Below are 14,538 nucleotides of genomic sequence, written 5' to 3' on the forward strand. Positions count from 1 at the left end.
CGTAGCCTGTAAGCCTGAGTGTTGGTTGGCTAGCTAGCATGGCCTAGTTTTCACATAGCTAACGTTGTGAGGATAGGGGTTTTTGCGGAGCCCAATAGCAAACAACAGGAGGAGAGAGAATGGAGCGGTTTAGGGTTCTTTAATTGTACTTCCCCAAACAGACAGAGTTGTAACAGGAATGTGTGATAGACAGGTTATAGTGTTCTTGGGGAGGAATGAGAACAGGTGCACTTCCAGTGCAGCTGGAGGCAGAGGACACAGGTCTTGTGTCGAGAGGGAGAGCAGGGGTTCTCCTTGTGCGGCACGAGACGTCCAGGCAGGAAGGGCGCTGGAGCGGGGGTCCTGGGCACAAGAGAGACAAGGTTAGAGAAGGGATAACAACAGGAGTAGATCTAGCAGGTCTTCAGGTAGAGTCGTCGTACCTAGGTAGGCAGTTTAACACTGCGACACCGGATGACAGGATCTGCCAGGTGATATAGGGATCTGCTGATGAGGGAATCCCTCGCAGCCGCGCTGATTGATCCTCATCTGGCAGCGCGGGAACGCTCCAGCAGGAAGCCCATTTATGGGCGCGTCAGGATGACGGCAGAGGAATCGTGACAGGTTTAACATGATTTGTGGAGCTCCCTCTGGTGTTGTGGTCGTGGTATTCACTGACCTTTGGGAAGTATTTCGACATGTACATGGGTACCTTGGTGGTGTAGTGTATCTTGTAGACCAGGCCCATTGCAAGTTGCTGTACTCTGTCGTCTACTCTAAGCCATCCTAGGTTGTCAAAGTGGGCAGGGGTGAGGTGGGTTCTAGGAGTAAGGTCAAGCAGTAGTCTGACCAGTTAGTTTTGAGATGTTTGTAATTGTACTGCTACTAATGATAATAATAATAATAATAACTTGGTTTTATATAGTGCCTTTCAGAAGACCCAAGGTCGCTTTACATAGGGGGGGGGATAACAAAAGTAACAAACATAGTGGACAGACACAACATAAAAAGTGGGAAATTAGGGGTTAAAGGCCAAGTTGAAGAGGTGGGTTTTGAGCAGTGTTTTGAATGAGTCCAGAGTTGGGGCGGTGCGGAGTTCTGCGGGGAGGGAGTTCCAGAGGGTGGGAGCTGCCACGCTGAAGGCTCTGTCCCTGAAGGTCCGCAGTCTGGTTCAGTCTTAAACAGTACTGTATATTTGTAGATCTGGTATGTCATAAATGTCTAGATGTAGCAGTACTGTTTATCTGTATGTCGTGTATGTCATAAATGTTATGGTGAATTGAAAATGGGGGACCCTGATGTAAACAAGACGAAAGTCTTTCTCTGGTCTGCATCCCCTTAGCAGTTGTGTGTATTGAGCCGTACTGTATTGTACCCATTCTGCAATCTGTTAAATAAAGTTTTCAATCAATCAATCAATACTACTACTACTGTTCTTCTACTACTACTACTACTACTACTACTACTACTACTACTACTACTACTACTACTACTACTGTTCTACTACTACTACTACTACTACTACTACTACTACTACTACTACTACTACTACTACTACTGCTATTACTACTACTACTACTACTACTACTACTACTACTACTACTACTACTACTACTACTACTACTGCTATTACTACTACTACTACTACTACTACTACTACTACTACTGCTATTACTACTACCACCACTACTACTACTACTGTTCTACTACTACTACTACTGTTCTACTACTACTACTACTACTACTACTACTACTACTACTACTACTACTACTACTGCTATCTACTACTACTACTACTACTATTATTACTACTACTATTACTGCTACTACTACTACTACCATTACTGCTACTACTACTACTACTACTACTACTACTACTACTACTACTACTACTACTACTACTACTACTACTACTACTACTACTACTACTACTATAACTAGGCTACTGATGAATGAATGAATGAATGAAAACTTTATTTAACAGATTGCAGAATGGGTACAATACAGTACGGCTCAATACATACAATTGTTAAGGGGATGCAGACCTGAGAAAGACGTTTGTCTTGTTTCCATCAGGGTCCCCCATTTTCAATTCATATAGACATATATGACATACATGACATACAGATAGTCAGTACTGCTACATCTATACATTTATGACATACCAGATTTGCAAATACAGTACTGTTTGTGATACAGAAGGAGTCAAGAAAAGGGAGTATGATGATGATAAAAAAAGAACACAAGTAGAACAAGCCTAGACAGAACTCAAATCAAATTAAATGTTAATAAAAAGTAAGTGAACTTCAACTTTAAGCGTGTGAGCCGCTGGTTCCACTAACAGGCTGCTATACATTAATAGACCTGCATTTATAGACACAGCAGGCGGGTCGGTCTGGCTGCATGGAGCCGGTGGGGGAGGGGCCCGGTGGGGGAGGGTGTTTCCTATTCAGCAGCAGCGAGGAGCGTCCAGCTGCAGCTCCGGAGAATCCTCTCACGGGGCGCTGTGGCAGCCACAGAGAGCGCACGCTGATTGGCGGAGAGGGAACCGTGCGCTGATTGGCGGAGAGGGGACATCACTCCACATTGGGCCTAGCCCCTCCCCCTTAACCAAGCTCGGTTGAGACGTGCAGTTGGAGAGAGAAGGCGGGCAGGAATTGATTGATTGATTGATTGATTGATTGATTGATTGAAAACTTTATTAACAGATTGCAAAATGGGTAGAGCAGTCATCTGGCAATCCGGAGGTTCCCGGTTCGAATCCGGCTCCTCCCGGGCAGCGTGTCGATGTGTCCTTGAGCAACTTGACACTTAACCCCTAATTGCTCCCGAGGGAATGTGTGAGTGAACGGGTAAAATGTGAGGAACAAATTGTAAAGCGCTTTGGATAAAAGCGCTATATAAAAAAGCAGCCATTTACCATTTACCATTAAAGTATGTGTTATAATATATTAATAGCATTTTAACATTTAGATTATATATTAGTGCAGTGCTTCCTTCCTCTCTCTCTATCTCTCTATATTGGGTTCCAAACACAACCGTGATAATTAGATTAGATTTAGACTATTGTATTATTAGATTATATATTGCAACTATATTTATTGTAGGGCAAAATAACTGAGAGGGCATACATACCCTCATCTCACACCTTGTTGCTCACATGCACATGTCCAGAGTTAATAATATTGTATATTGTTTACACTGCCTTTTTATTAAATTTTTATTTGTACTTCTCCACTGTTGTCAGAATGCAGGTAGGTGAATTCCAATGGGTGAAGGCAATCACAGAGACAGAGAGTGTTTACTCTTGAACAGGTTCGACTTTAATAGTAAGAACACAGAGTAAATTCTAAGAGAGAACAAGTGCTAATAGCACAAGTGTAAAATAAGGTAAATGGGAGCTTATTGGAGGTCCAGAGTAGAACCGTCCGCGTTATCCCCGAACGCAATTAGTGAAGACCTGACAATGGACAAGCAGAAGAGAGGTATGTTACATAGAGACAAAATACCAACATTCCACACACACCCCTGTGACAGCCAATCAGGAACCACCCCTAAGTGACAGCACTAATTGACAGGGAAATGACAGGTGACAAGCCCAGTGACATATGCCAGGAATGTGGGTGGTCACCGACCGAGGTCGGTGTCCAGAACGTAACAGTACCCTCCCCCGACGAACGGCACCAGACGTTCACCTAGGAGCCTCGGGATTCAGCCGCCGGAAATCAACGATCAGGCTGGGATCTAAAATATCCCTTTGAGGCACCCAAGAACGCTCTTCTATCCCGTACCCCTCCCAATCCACCAAGAACTGAAACCCCCTACCCCTCCGCCTACAACCCAGTATCCTCCGCACCGTGTAAATGGGTTGACCGCCAATAAACCGGGGCGGAGGAACCACAGGCAGTGGCGGGGCCAAGGGCGATGAGAGGAATGGCTTCAACAGGGACACATGAAACGTCGGATGAACCCTCATAGAGCTCGGAAGTCGTAGCTTGTAAGCCACTGGATTAACCCGATGAATCACTTTAAATGGTCCTATAAAGCGAGGAGCCAGCTTCTTGGATTCCACCCGGAGAGGGAGATCCCGGGTGGAAAGCCAAACCCGCTGCCCTGGACGGTAAACTGGAGCCGGACGACGCTTACGGTTAGCCTGCCGTTGGGTACTAACCGAAACCTTCTGTAGCGCCTTTCGAACCTGTTTCCACGTCCTGCGACAGCGAGCCACATGTGCCTGGGCCGAGGGCACCTCCGCCTCCTGCTCCTGCTCGGGAAACAGAGGAGGTTGAAAACCATACTGGCACTGAAAGGGAGACATACCGGTAGAAGAGGAGAGAAGGGTATTATGCGCGTACTCAGCCCAAGCCAACCTCCTACTCCACGTTGCCGGACTACCGGCAACGTAACACCTCAAGACCCCCTCCAAATCCTGGTTGACCCTCTCCGTCTGCCCGTTCGACTGTGGATGGAACCCAGACGACAGACTGACAGAGGCGCCGAGGCCGGCGGCAAACGCCTTCCAGAACCTGGAGGCCCGTGGACCCGAAAGACATGCTGTATAATTAAATCAGCAGTCTCCCGGGCCGAAGGAAGCTTGGGGAGAGGGACAAAGTGAGCCGCCTTAGAGAACCGATCCACCACCACCAAGATGGTGGTGAATCCGTCCGAAAGGGGAAGACCAGAAATAAAGTCCAGAGATATGTGTGACCAGGGTCGTTTAGGAATAGGAAGTGGTCGGAGGAGACCCGCCGGTGCCCGTCGAGAGGTCTTACTACGTGCGCACACCGGACAGGCCGCCACAAAGGAACGCGTATCCCCCTCCACTGTCGGCCACCAGAACCTCCTACGGATAAATTCCAGGGTCCTGGTTGCCCCTGGGTGGCTGGTGAGGGATGACGCATGTGCCCACTGTAGCAAGCGTGAGCGCGCCACCTTGGGAACATACGACCGTCCCGGAGGACCCCCACCAGGATCGGGCTCCCGCGTTAGCGCCGACCTTACCACCTTCTCTATGCCCCAAGACACGGGTGCCAAAATCAAGGCCGGTGGAATAATGGGATGGGGCTGCTCCTCCCGCCTAGGAAGATCAAACTGGCGCGACAACGCGTCAGGTTTGATATTCTTGGAGCCGGGTCTATAGGAGATGGTATATCGAAATCGTGTGAAGAACAACGTCCACCTGGCCTGGCGAGCGTTAAGGCGTTTAGCCCCTTGGATGTAAGCCAAGTTCTTATGATCAGTCCAAATAATGAAAGGATGTGCCGCCCCCTCCAACCAATGTCTCCACTCCTCCAGTGCCAATTTGATCGCCAATAACTCCCGATTACCCACGTCGTAATTACGCTCGGCTGGTGACAGACGGCGAGAAAAAAAAGCACACGGGTGCACTTTCCCATCCTTTAAGCATCTCTGAGAGAGCACCCCCCCCACCGCGACGTCAGAGGCATCCACCTCCACAATGAACGGAACCTCCGCGTCATGGCGGATCAATACAGGAGCGGATGTAAAACGACGTTTAAGATCGCAGAAGGCCGACTCAGCCCTAGGCGACCATTCAAAGCCAGGGAGAGAGGCCTTAGTGAGAGCTGTTAAGGGATTGGCTAAGGCGCTAAAATTGCGAATAAAGCGCCTGTAAAAATTTGCAAAGCCCAAAAACCGTTGTAACCCCTTGAGCGACGAAGGCCGTGGCCAGTCCAAAACTGCACTCACCTTGGCTGGATCCATGCGCAGATCGCCCTTCGTCAACACAAAGCCCAGGAAGGACACGGTGTCCGTGTGAAACACACACTTCTCAGCCTTAACGAATAGTTGATGCTTGAGGAGACGGTCTAGCACCTCCCGAACGTGCATTTGGTGTTGCACCATATCGCGAGAAAAAATCAGGATATCATCTAAGTAGACAAACACCGACACCCCAATCAAGTCTCGCAGCACGTCGTTAACCAGGGCTTGGAAGACTGCCGGAGCATTAGCCAAACCAAAGGGCATGACCAAATACTCATAGTGCCCATTGGGTGTGTTAAATGCAGTCTTCCACTCGTCTCCCTCTCTAATCCTGACCAGGTTGTATGCATTACGTAAGTCAAGTTTAGAAAAGACCTGTGCCCCCTGTAAGCACTCAAAGGCCGTGTCCATGAGGGGTAAAGGATATCGGTTCTTGATGGAAACGTCATTAAATCCCCTATAATCAATGCATGGGCGCTGATCCCCATCCTTCTTATCAACAAAGAAGAAGCCAGCGCCGGCAGGGGAAGTGGAAGGGCGTATGTGCCCCGCAAGCAATGCCTCCTCTATGTAGGTGTTCATGGCCAAGGTTTCGGGGCGTGAGAGAGAGAACATTCGCCCGCGAGGCGGGGAGGTACCGGGTAGAAGATTAATGGGACAGTCGTATGATCTATGAGGCGGAAGTGCTTTAGCACGCGTCTTGCTAAAAACGTCCGCCAGGTCCCAATAGATCTCAGGCACCCCTATTAAATCGGGATTAGAGGGTAGATCAGAATCTGCCACGCTCCTTACCATCCTGGAGAAAGAGGGAGGAGACAAAAGAGAAGAGGGGGGGGGAGACAAGGGTTTGGGCAAACTCCCGCTGACGATCGACTTGACGTCGGCCGCCGTTGAGAGTTCGCCCGTGCTCCAATTAATGACACGAACACATGACGACAACCAGGGATGACCCAACACCATGACAGAATAGGGGGAAAAGATGACAAAAAAAGTAACCCATTCCCACTCCCCACCCTCCACCCGGATGTGTAAGGGAACTGTGCGCTGGGTGACGCTCCCACTGCCCAGAGGCCGACCGTCCAGGGCATAAACTGGTAAGGGAACCCCTAAATCCTCCACTGGGGTTCCCCACTCCTTCACCAATCCCACGTGAATAAAATTGCCCGCCGCCCCTGAGTCAATGAGAGCCTTAGTTCCCCTAATGTCACCCCCACAGTTGATCGCCACCTCAAAAAATGTACGAGAATCCGTGGTTTTGGCAGGAATGAGCCCACCTGCTGGCGCCTTTTCGAAGCCCGACGGCGCACCTTCCATCCCCGATTGGCGCCGAGCCGATACAGCCTGGCCCCGACAGCTGCCGAAGCGGTGACCGGTGCGGCCGCACCGGAAGCAGCGTCGCTCTTTGATGAAGCGCTGCCTCTCGTCGTCCGAGAACGACAGCGCTCCAAGCTGCATGGATTCATCACCCAGTGGCCCACTCGTGTAATGCATGGAATTATCAACACCAGGAGAAGAAGGAAAACATACCTGGGACTGGGTGTTGTTGACATGCTCCTTCTCCCTCTCCCGGTGCCGATTATCCATCTTGATGGTGGTGTTGATCAGCACTTCCAGCTGCTCGGGGATCTCACGCGCGGAGAGAGCATCTCGCATCCGCGCTGAGAGTCCCCTGACGAACAGAACCACGCAGACGTTCTCCGCCCAAGCTGTCTCCCGAGCCAAGATCCGAAAATTGATAGCATAAGCTGCGACCGTGCGGAGGCCCTGCCGGCAGTCGAGAAGACGACCACCAGCCTCGAAGATCAAGAGTACCCGGGAAGTATCGAATACTCTTCTCAATTCCCGGGTAAAGGCGTCCAGACTGTCGCAGATTATCGCCCCTGCCTCTAATTCCGCCGTAGCCCAGGAGAGAGCTTGACCGGTGAGCAGTGTGATAATATACGCTACCTGCGCTGTCTCCGATGGAAATGATCGTGGTTGCAGCCGGAAAACGAGTAGACACTGGGTGATGAATTCCCGACAACCATCCGGTGATCCGTCATAGCGAGCGGGCGCCTGCAGATGTGGTTCGCGGGACCGCTCCTGGACCCCGAACACCCCCCGACTCTCCTCTGCGTGGAGCGCTGCTTCTTCCGCCGCCGACTGAACACCAGCCACTCCTTCTTGGGCTTGTCGGGCTGTGGCCAACGCCGACTGCGCCACCGCTTGGGATGATCCGACGACCCCATTGAGTCGGATTAACTCGGCGCTGACCAGCTGCTGATGTTCCTCCATCCGTGTCTGGGCTGCTCCCTGCGTCCGGAGCATCTCCATGATGGCCTCCATGGAATTCTGATGGTCAGGTCTTCTGTCAGAATGCAGGTAGGTGAATTCCAATGGGTGAAGGCAATCACAGAGACAGAGAGTGTTTACTCTTGAACAGGTTCGACTTTAATAGTAAGAACACAGAGTAAATTCTAAGAGAGAACAAGTGCTAATAGCACAAGTGTAAAATAAGGTAAATGGGAGCTTATTGGAGGTCCAGAGTAGAACCGTCCGCGTTATCCCCGAACGCAATTAGTGAAGACCTGACAATGGACAAGCAGAAGACAGGTAGGTTACATAGAGACAAAATACCAACATTCCACACACACCCCCGTGACAGCCAATCAGGAACCACCCCTAAGTGACAGCACTAATTGACAGGGAAATGACAGGTGACAAGCCCAGTGACATATGCCAGGAATGTGGGTGGTCATGTGGGTGGTCACCGACCACAATTCATCATTGTTACATGAAAATATGTTTGCACCAGATTTAGCAGAAACTAATTTCCATCTGTAGTCTATCCAGCTGCTAACTGTATTTGAGTGAGTTAAGTCTTGGTGTCATGGTAGACTCAGACCTAAGCTTTAAATCACAATCAACAAGTTGACAAAAACATAATTCTTCCACCTTAGAAACATAGCTAAAGTACAGCCATTTATAAATCAAAAGGACGCTGAAAACCAGATCCATGCCTTTATTTCAAGCCAACTCGACTACTGTAATGCACTCCTTACCGGCCTCCCGAAAAAATACGATGATAACTATTTTATTGCAATGCACTATTGCATTATTTTATTCTATTTTACTAAATATTTTATTGCACTGCACTATTTTACTTTGTATCAGTGAATCATAGACGCCTGGCCATAAGAGCATTCGGAGCATCTCTGCTCTCCCACTATTGAACTTGGGGGAGCAAAGGTATGCTCTTGCTCCACCACTTTTTGAAAAATATGATATATCCCCCCCCCAATATATAAATCTAACCATAACTACGTTATGGTTAACTGAGTTTTATAGTGAAAAGAGCAGCTTTATTGGTCAAGATTGAAGGCTCAATATTGCAGGAAATTGCACGTACAGGTTAATTAAATTAAAAAAAAATGTGCCGTGGAGGGGGTCGTGCCTGACCATCCCTTGCCTGCAAAAAAAAAAAAAAAAAAAAAAGTAGAATTTTTTTTTAATTAAAAATAAAAAATAGATAAAAAAAGGGCACCTATCTGGGCTAAGCCCCGGATCTCCGATAATCCTAAATCCGCCCCTGTGCTACACCTGGATTTCCCCACGGGGATCAATAAAGGAATGTCTTATCTTGCCTCAGCCCCGTGAGTCAGTAACCTCGTTCCCAGTTGTAGCTCCTCCGTGAGATAAAGCCTGGTAAAGAACTACGGCCCAAAGTGTGAATGTCCGGTGTGTGTAGTACTTCCCCTGGAAGCTGCCTCCCAACGTGCCAAACCTTTCCCGAATCCTGTCGGCAAACAAGCTAGAACGTCCCGGTCATGTAGTAAATTCTTCAGGCAAAGCCGTTGCAGTGGCTCAAACGAGGAAATATTGTGCACTTCACACGTTTCTATAATTGTTTTGTCGAAACCGGAAAGCCTGTAGCCTGTACTTCCTGTACCTGTACAATTGTGTGCATTGAGCCGTACTGTATTGTACCCATTCTGCAATCTGTTAAATAAAGTTTTCATTCATTCATTCATTCATTCATTCATTCATTCATTCATTCATGAACAACAACACCATCATCAAATTTGCTGATGACACAGTAGTGGTGGGCCTGATCTCTGCCAACGACGAGAGGGCCTACCTGGAAGAGGTAGAGAACCTGTCACAGTGGTGTCAGGAGAACTGCCTCTCCCTGAACGTCAGCAAAACAAAAGAGATGATTGTGGACTTCAGGAGGTCGGGGGTCAAGGACTACAGCCCCCTCAGCATCGACGGGGCACCGGTTGAGAGAGTGAACAGTTTCAAGTACCTCGGAGCCCACATATCCGAGGACTTGACATGGACCACACACATTGACAGTGTTGTGAAGAAGGCACGACAACGCCTCTACTTCCTCAGGCGCCTAAGGAAGTTCCAAGTCAGTCAGAAGATCCTTAGGAACTTCTACTCATGTACAATAGAGAGCATCCTGACTGGCAACATCACCTCCTGGTTTGGGAATAGCACTGCACAAGACCGTAGCAGACTACAAAGAGTGACACGTTCAGCCGAACGCACAATTGGAGGGGGGCTTCCCACCCTCCAGAACATTTACAACAAGCGGTGCAAGGGGAAGGCTAAGAGAATTATTAAGGACTCGAGCCACCCGAACAACTGCCTCTTTGAACTGCTGCGGTCAGGCAAGCGATACCGGAGTCTTAAGGCGAGCACAGAAAGACTCAGAAGAAGCTTCTATCCCCAGGCCATCAGGCTGCTAAACGAACAATAATCACTATGCAACAACCATCAAATGCACACAGCACACACACCCACACGCACACACTCACTCAAACAAACAACACACTGCAGCACCCACTCTCCACACTTTAGATCACACAAACACACTTTACACTTTATATTTATTGATAAAGGATTTGCACTACAACTCGTACACCTACTGTGAATTGTACCTAAATTGCACCTCATCCCATTTCTGCTCTGCACTATATAGTATTGTATATTAGTACACTGCACAGTATTGTATATTGTATGGTAACTACGTCTATTCTGCATCGAACATTGTACATATGTCTAAACTGAACACTGTGACCTCATTTTTTTACTTCTAATTTTACTATGTTATTTTATTTCATACTTATCTTGTCTTGCACAGTCTCTGGAGCGTAACAGTAAGAAGCATTTTGTATAAAAGTATTCTGTACTTCTGTATGACAAATATTAAAGAAACTTGAGAAAACTTGAGAAACTCATTCACACTTTAGGAGGCATATCTTTACCAGCCTCCCCGTGAGAGGGTTCTCCGGGGCTGCAGCTGGACCCCGTAGCGCCGCTTCCTGCAGGTCAACAGCGCCGCTGTCGCGTCCAGGGAACTTCCAGGGAACTCACTCAGAGTCATAACCGGGTCGGAACCGGGAGTCACGGATAACGGGTCGAAACTCGGGACGGGACGGGAGTCACACAGATAACCGGGTCGAACCGGGAGTCACAGATAACGGGATCGAACCGGGAGTGACTCACACAGATAACGGGCAGAACCTCACGGGAGTCACACAGATAACGGGCAGAACCTCACGGGAGTCACACAGATAATAACGGGAAGAACCTCACGGGAGTCACAGATAACGGGATCGAACCGGGAGTCACACAGATAATAACGGGAAGAACCTAACGGGAGTCACAGATAACGGGTCGACTCCCGTTCTTCCAGATGGGGGATCTGAACTCGACCCGTGTTCTGTCTCTGGTCGTGTTGACTCTGCTGAGCGGATCACAGTCATCCAGTGAGTAATCAATCAATCAAGTATCGATAACCTAACTAACAACCCTATCGGCGATGCTACTGTTTATTAGTTTATTCTTTATACGGGCGTCTCGTTGGTGTTGTGTTTCGGTGAGATTGATATCAATGGTAGATTTGAATGAATGAATCTGTAGGTTTATTGTAAACCAGCAACATGTCCTGTACAGGATGATGGGGGGGGGGGGGGGGGGGGCTTTTGTAGGAATGAAGAGAAAGTCTTTTACCCGATATATCTATATCTATATGATTTGCTACAGCCTGGTATGGAACCGAGAAAGTCTTTGTACCCTACTAGTACCCAGGACAGAAGCAACAGGCTCACTCTCTCTCTCTCTCTCTCTCTTGATTGATTGATTGATTGATTGATTGATTGAAAACTGTATTAACAGATTGCAGAATGGGTACAAAATACAGTACGGCTCAATACACACAATTGTTAAGGGGATGCAGACCAGAGAAAGACTTTCGTCTTGTTTACGTCAGGGTTCTCTCTCTCTCTCTCTCTCTCTCTCTCTCTCTCTCTCTCTCTCTCTCTCTCTCTCTCTCTCTCTCTCTCTCTCTCTCTCTCTCAATTCAAGTCAATTAAAATGGGCTTTATTGACATGGGAAACATAAGTGTACATTGCCAAAGCCAAACAAAACAATCAAACAGAGAAATCAAAAGAAATCAAAAGAAATCAGTACATTACAGAAGGAATTTCTTGTATTTAGAAAAATGTCTCTCTCTCTCCCCCCCCCCCCCCTCTCTCTCTCTGGTCTTTTAGAGATGTTTAGTTTCTTATAAAAAAAAACGAAATAGCTTTGTCTGGAACTTTGGGCTGGGGGGGGGGGGGGGGGGCGCACCCCTTCATTGTTGACAGACTTGACTGGGTGGGGAAGTAGAAACACTATGAGACCATCTGAGGGGAAAGACTGGTGTGGAAGTGACCTTACAGTGTGTGTGTGTGTGTGTGTGTGTGTGTGTGGGGGGGGGGGTATCCTTCCTGGCCTCCTTTCCTGTTGTGTTATGAGTCATATCTTTTGTTCTAAGGGCTCATGACTTTACTCTGTCCTCATGGTGACTCCGCTCTGCGTTGACTTCACAGGTGCCCAAGCTGAATGCCCGATCCAATTCACCCCAGCGAGGTTGGTGGTGCCATATGGAGGTCCAGGATCAGCCTTCTGCTACACGACCTCCGCAGGGCGTCCAAGAGAGGTGTTCTGGGAGACCCGAGACGGCGCTCTCAACAGTAGCAACCTGTGGTCCGCAGAGGTCCACCAGAACTGGGACCCGAGGCCCGTGTGCGTCGCCGTGTTCGATGGGTCGGGGCGGTGTCAGAAACCCTTTGACTTCACAATGTACCGTGAGTGTTCTCTTTTGTTTCTTTTTGCATTTACTCATCATTCCTGCGTCAAGATTCTCAAAGGTTAGGTTAAAATATTACGATTAGTTTCACACTAATAATAAAAAAAAAAGACTAACCTTCATACTGTCTTTTACTATTATGCACTTTGCTACTAAGGAATCTACCTTGATTATATTACTACCTAGTACCTACTATGCTACTGTGTGTCCAACTGACCAACCTACCAAAGTCAGCCCACGTCTCAGAGCTGCACTGCCCACGTCTCAGAGCTGCACTGCCCACGTCTCAGAGCTGCACTGCCCACGTCTCAGAGCTGCACTGCCCACGTCTCAGAGCTGCACTGGCCACGTCTCAGAGAGCTGCACTGGCCTCAGAACACGTCTCAGAGAGCTGCTCTGGTTCCCATCGGAACACAAACCCACTTCAAGGTCCTTGACCTGGAATATGGTGCAGCGAGGGGAACGGCTCCCTCCTGTCTCTTTGGATGAAAGCGTCACTAAATGACTCAATGTAAAAATGACTAAATACATATTTATCTGTGTCTCCACCAGAGGCACCAGAGCAGGTGCTGATCCGCTCCGTGAACCACACCGGGCCCATGGTGGAGGGCGTGGCCTACCGGCTGCGCTGTGACATCATCGGCGTCGCCCCCGTGCGGAACCTGGAGGTCCGGTGGTACAAAGGGAACCAGTCCCTCGGGGCCGACGCCCACAGCCATGACGTCACCAGGACGCCGGTGAACGTGTCGTCCAGCATCAGCGTCACGCCGGACCGGACCGACGAGGGGGCGGAGTTCTGGTGTTCGGCCCGGCTGGACCTGAGCCCGGAGGGAGGAGCGCTGCTGCCGGCGCTGGAGTCCAGCCGCCTCAACGTCACGGTCCACTGTGAGTGTGTGTGTGTGTGTGTGTGTGTGTGTGTGTGTGTGTGAGTGTGTGTGTGTGTGTGTGTGTGTGTGTGTGTGTGTGTGTGTGTGTGTGAGTGTGTGTGAGTGTGTGAGTGTGTGAGTGTGTGAGTGTGAGTGTGAGTGTGTGTGTGTGTGTGTGTGTGTGTGTGTGTGTGTGTGTGTGTGTGTGTGTGTGTGTGTGAGTGTGAGTGTGAGTGTGAGTGTGTGTGTGTGTGTGTGTGTGTGTGTGTGTGTGTGTGTGTGTGTGTAAGTCATACTGGCCAGCAGTGTAACTAGTAAGAGTAGGTAAGAGATATGTACAGATATAGATATAGTATTAATATGTACAGTGATACAGGTATAAAGACACTATGGTAGTAAGTCATACTGGCCAGCAGTGTAACTAGTAAGAGTAGGTAAGAGATATGTACAGATATAGATATAGTATTAATATGTACAGTGATACAGGTATAAAGACACTATGGTAGTAAGTCATACTGGCCAGCAGTGTAACTAGTAAGAGTAGGTAAGAGATATGTACAGATATAGATATAGTATTAATATGTACAGTGATACAGGTATAAATACACTGGTAGTAAGTCATACTGGCCAGCAGTGTAACTAGTAAGAGTAGGTAAGAGATATGTACAGATATAGATATAGTATTAATATGTACAGTGATACAGGTATAAAGACACTATGGTAGTAAGTCATACTGGCCAGCAGTGTAACTAGTAAGAGTAGGTAAGAGATATGTACAGATATAGATATAGTATTAATATGTACAGTGATACAGGTATAAAGACACTATGGTAGTAAGTCATACTGGC

The 14,538-nt window shown here is 48.3% G+C and overlaps 1 protein-coding gene across 1 annotated transcript in view; it reads left to right on the forward strand.

Moving 5' to 3' along the window:
- Positions 1–14,538, forward strand: part of icam3 (intercellular adhesion molecule 3) — a gene marked incomplete at its 5' end in the record, with an annotated part of 33,305 nt that overhangs the window by 11,784 nt on the left and 6,983 nt on the right. The window contains 2 exons of the mRNA XM_084328297.1: positions 12,565–12,822; positions 13,377–13,709. Of these exons, the coding sequence (XP_084184423.1) occupies positions 12,565–12,822; positions 13,377–13,709 (591 nt within the window). The remainder of the gene's footprint in view (positions 1–12,564; positions 12,823–13,376; positions 13,710–14,538) is intronic.

This window comes from Notolepis coatsorum (assembly GCF_963971535.1).
Source record: "Notolepis coatsorum genome assembly, chromosome: 14".
Classification (NCBI taxonomy): Eukaryota; Metazoa; Chordata; class Actinopteri; order Aulopiformes; family Paralepididae; genus Notolepis; species Notolepis coatsorum.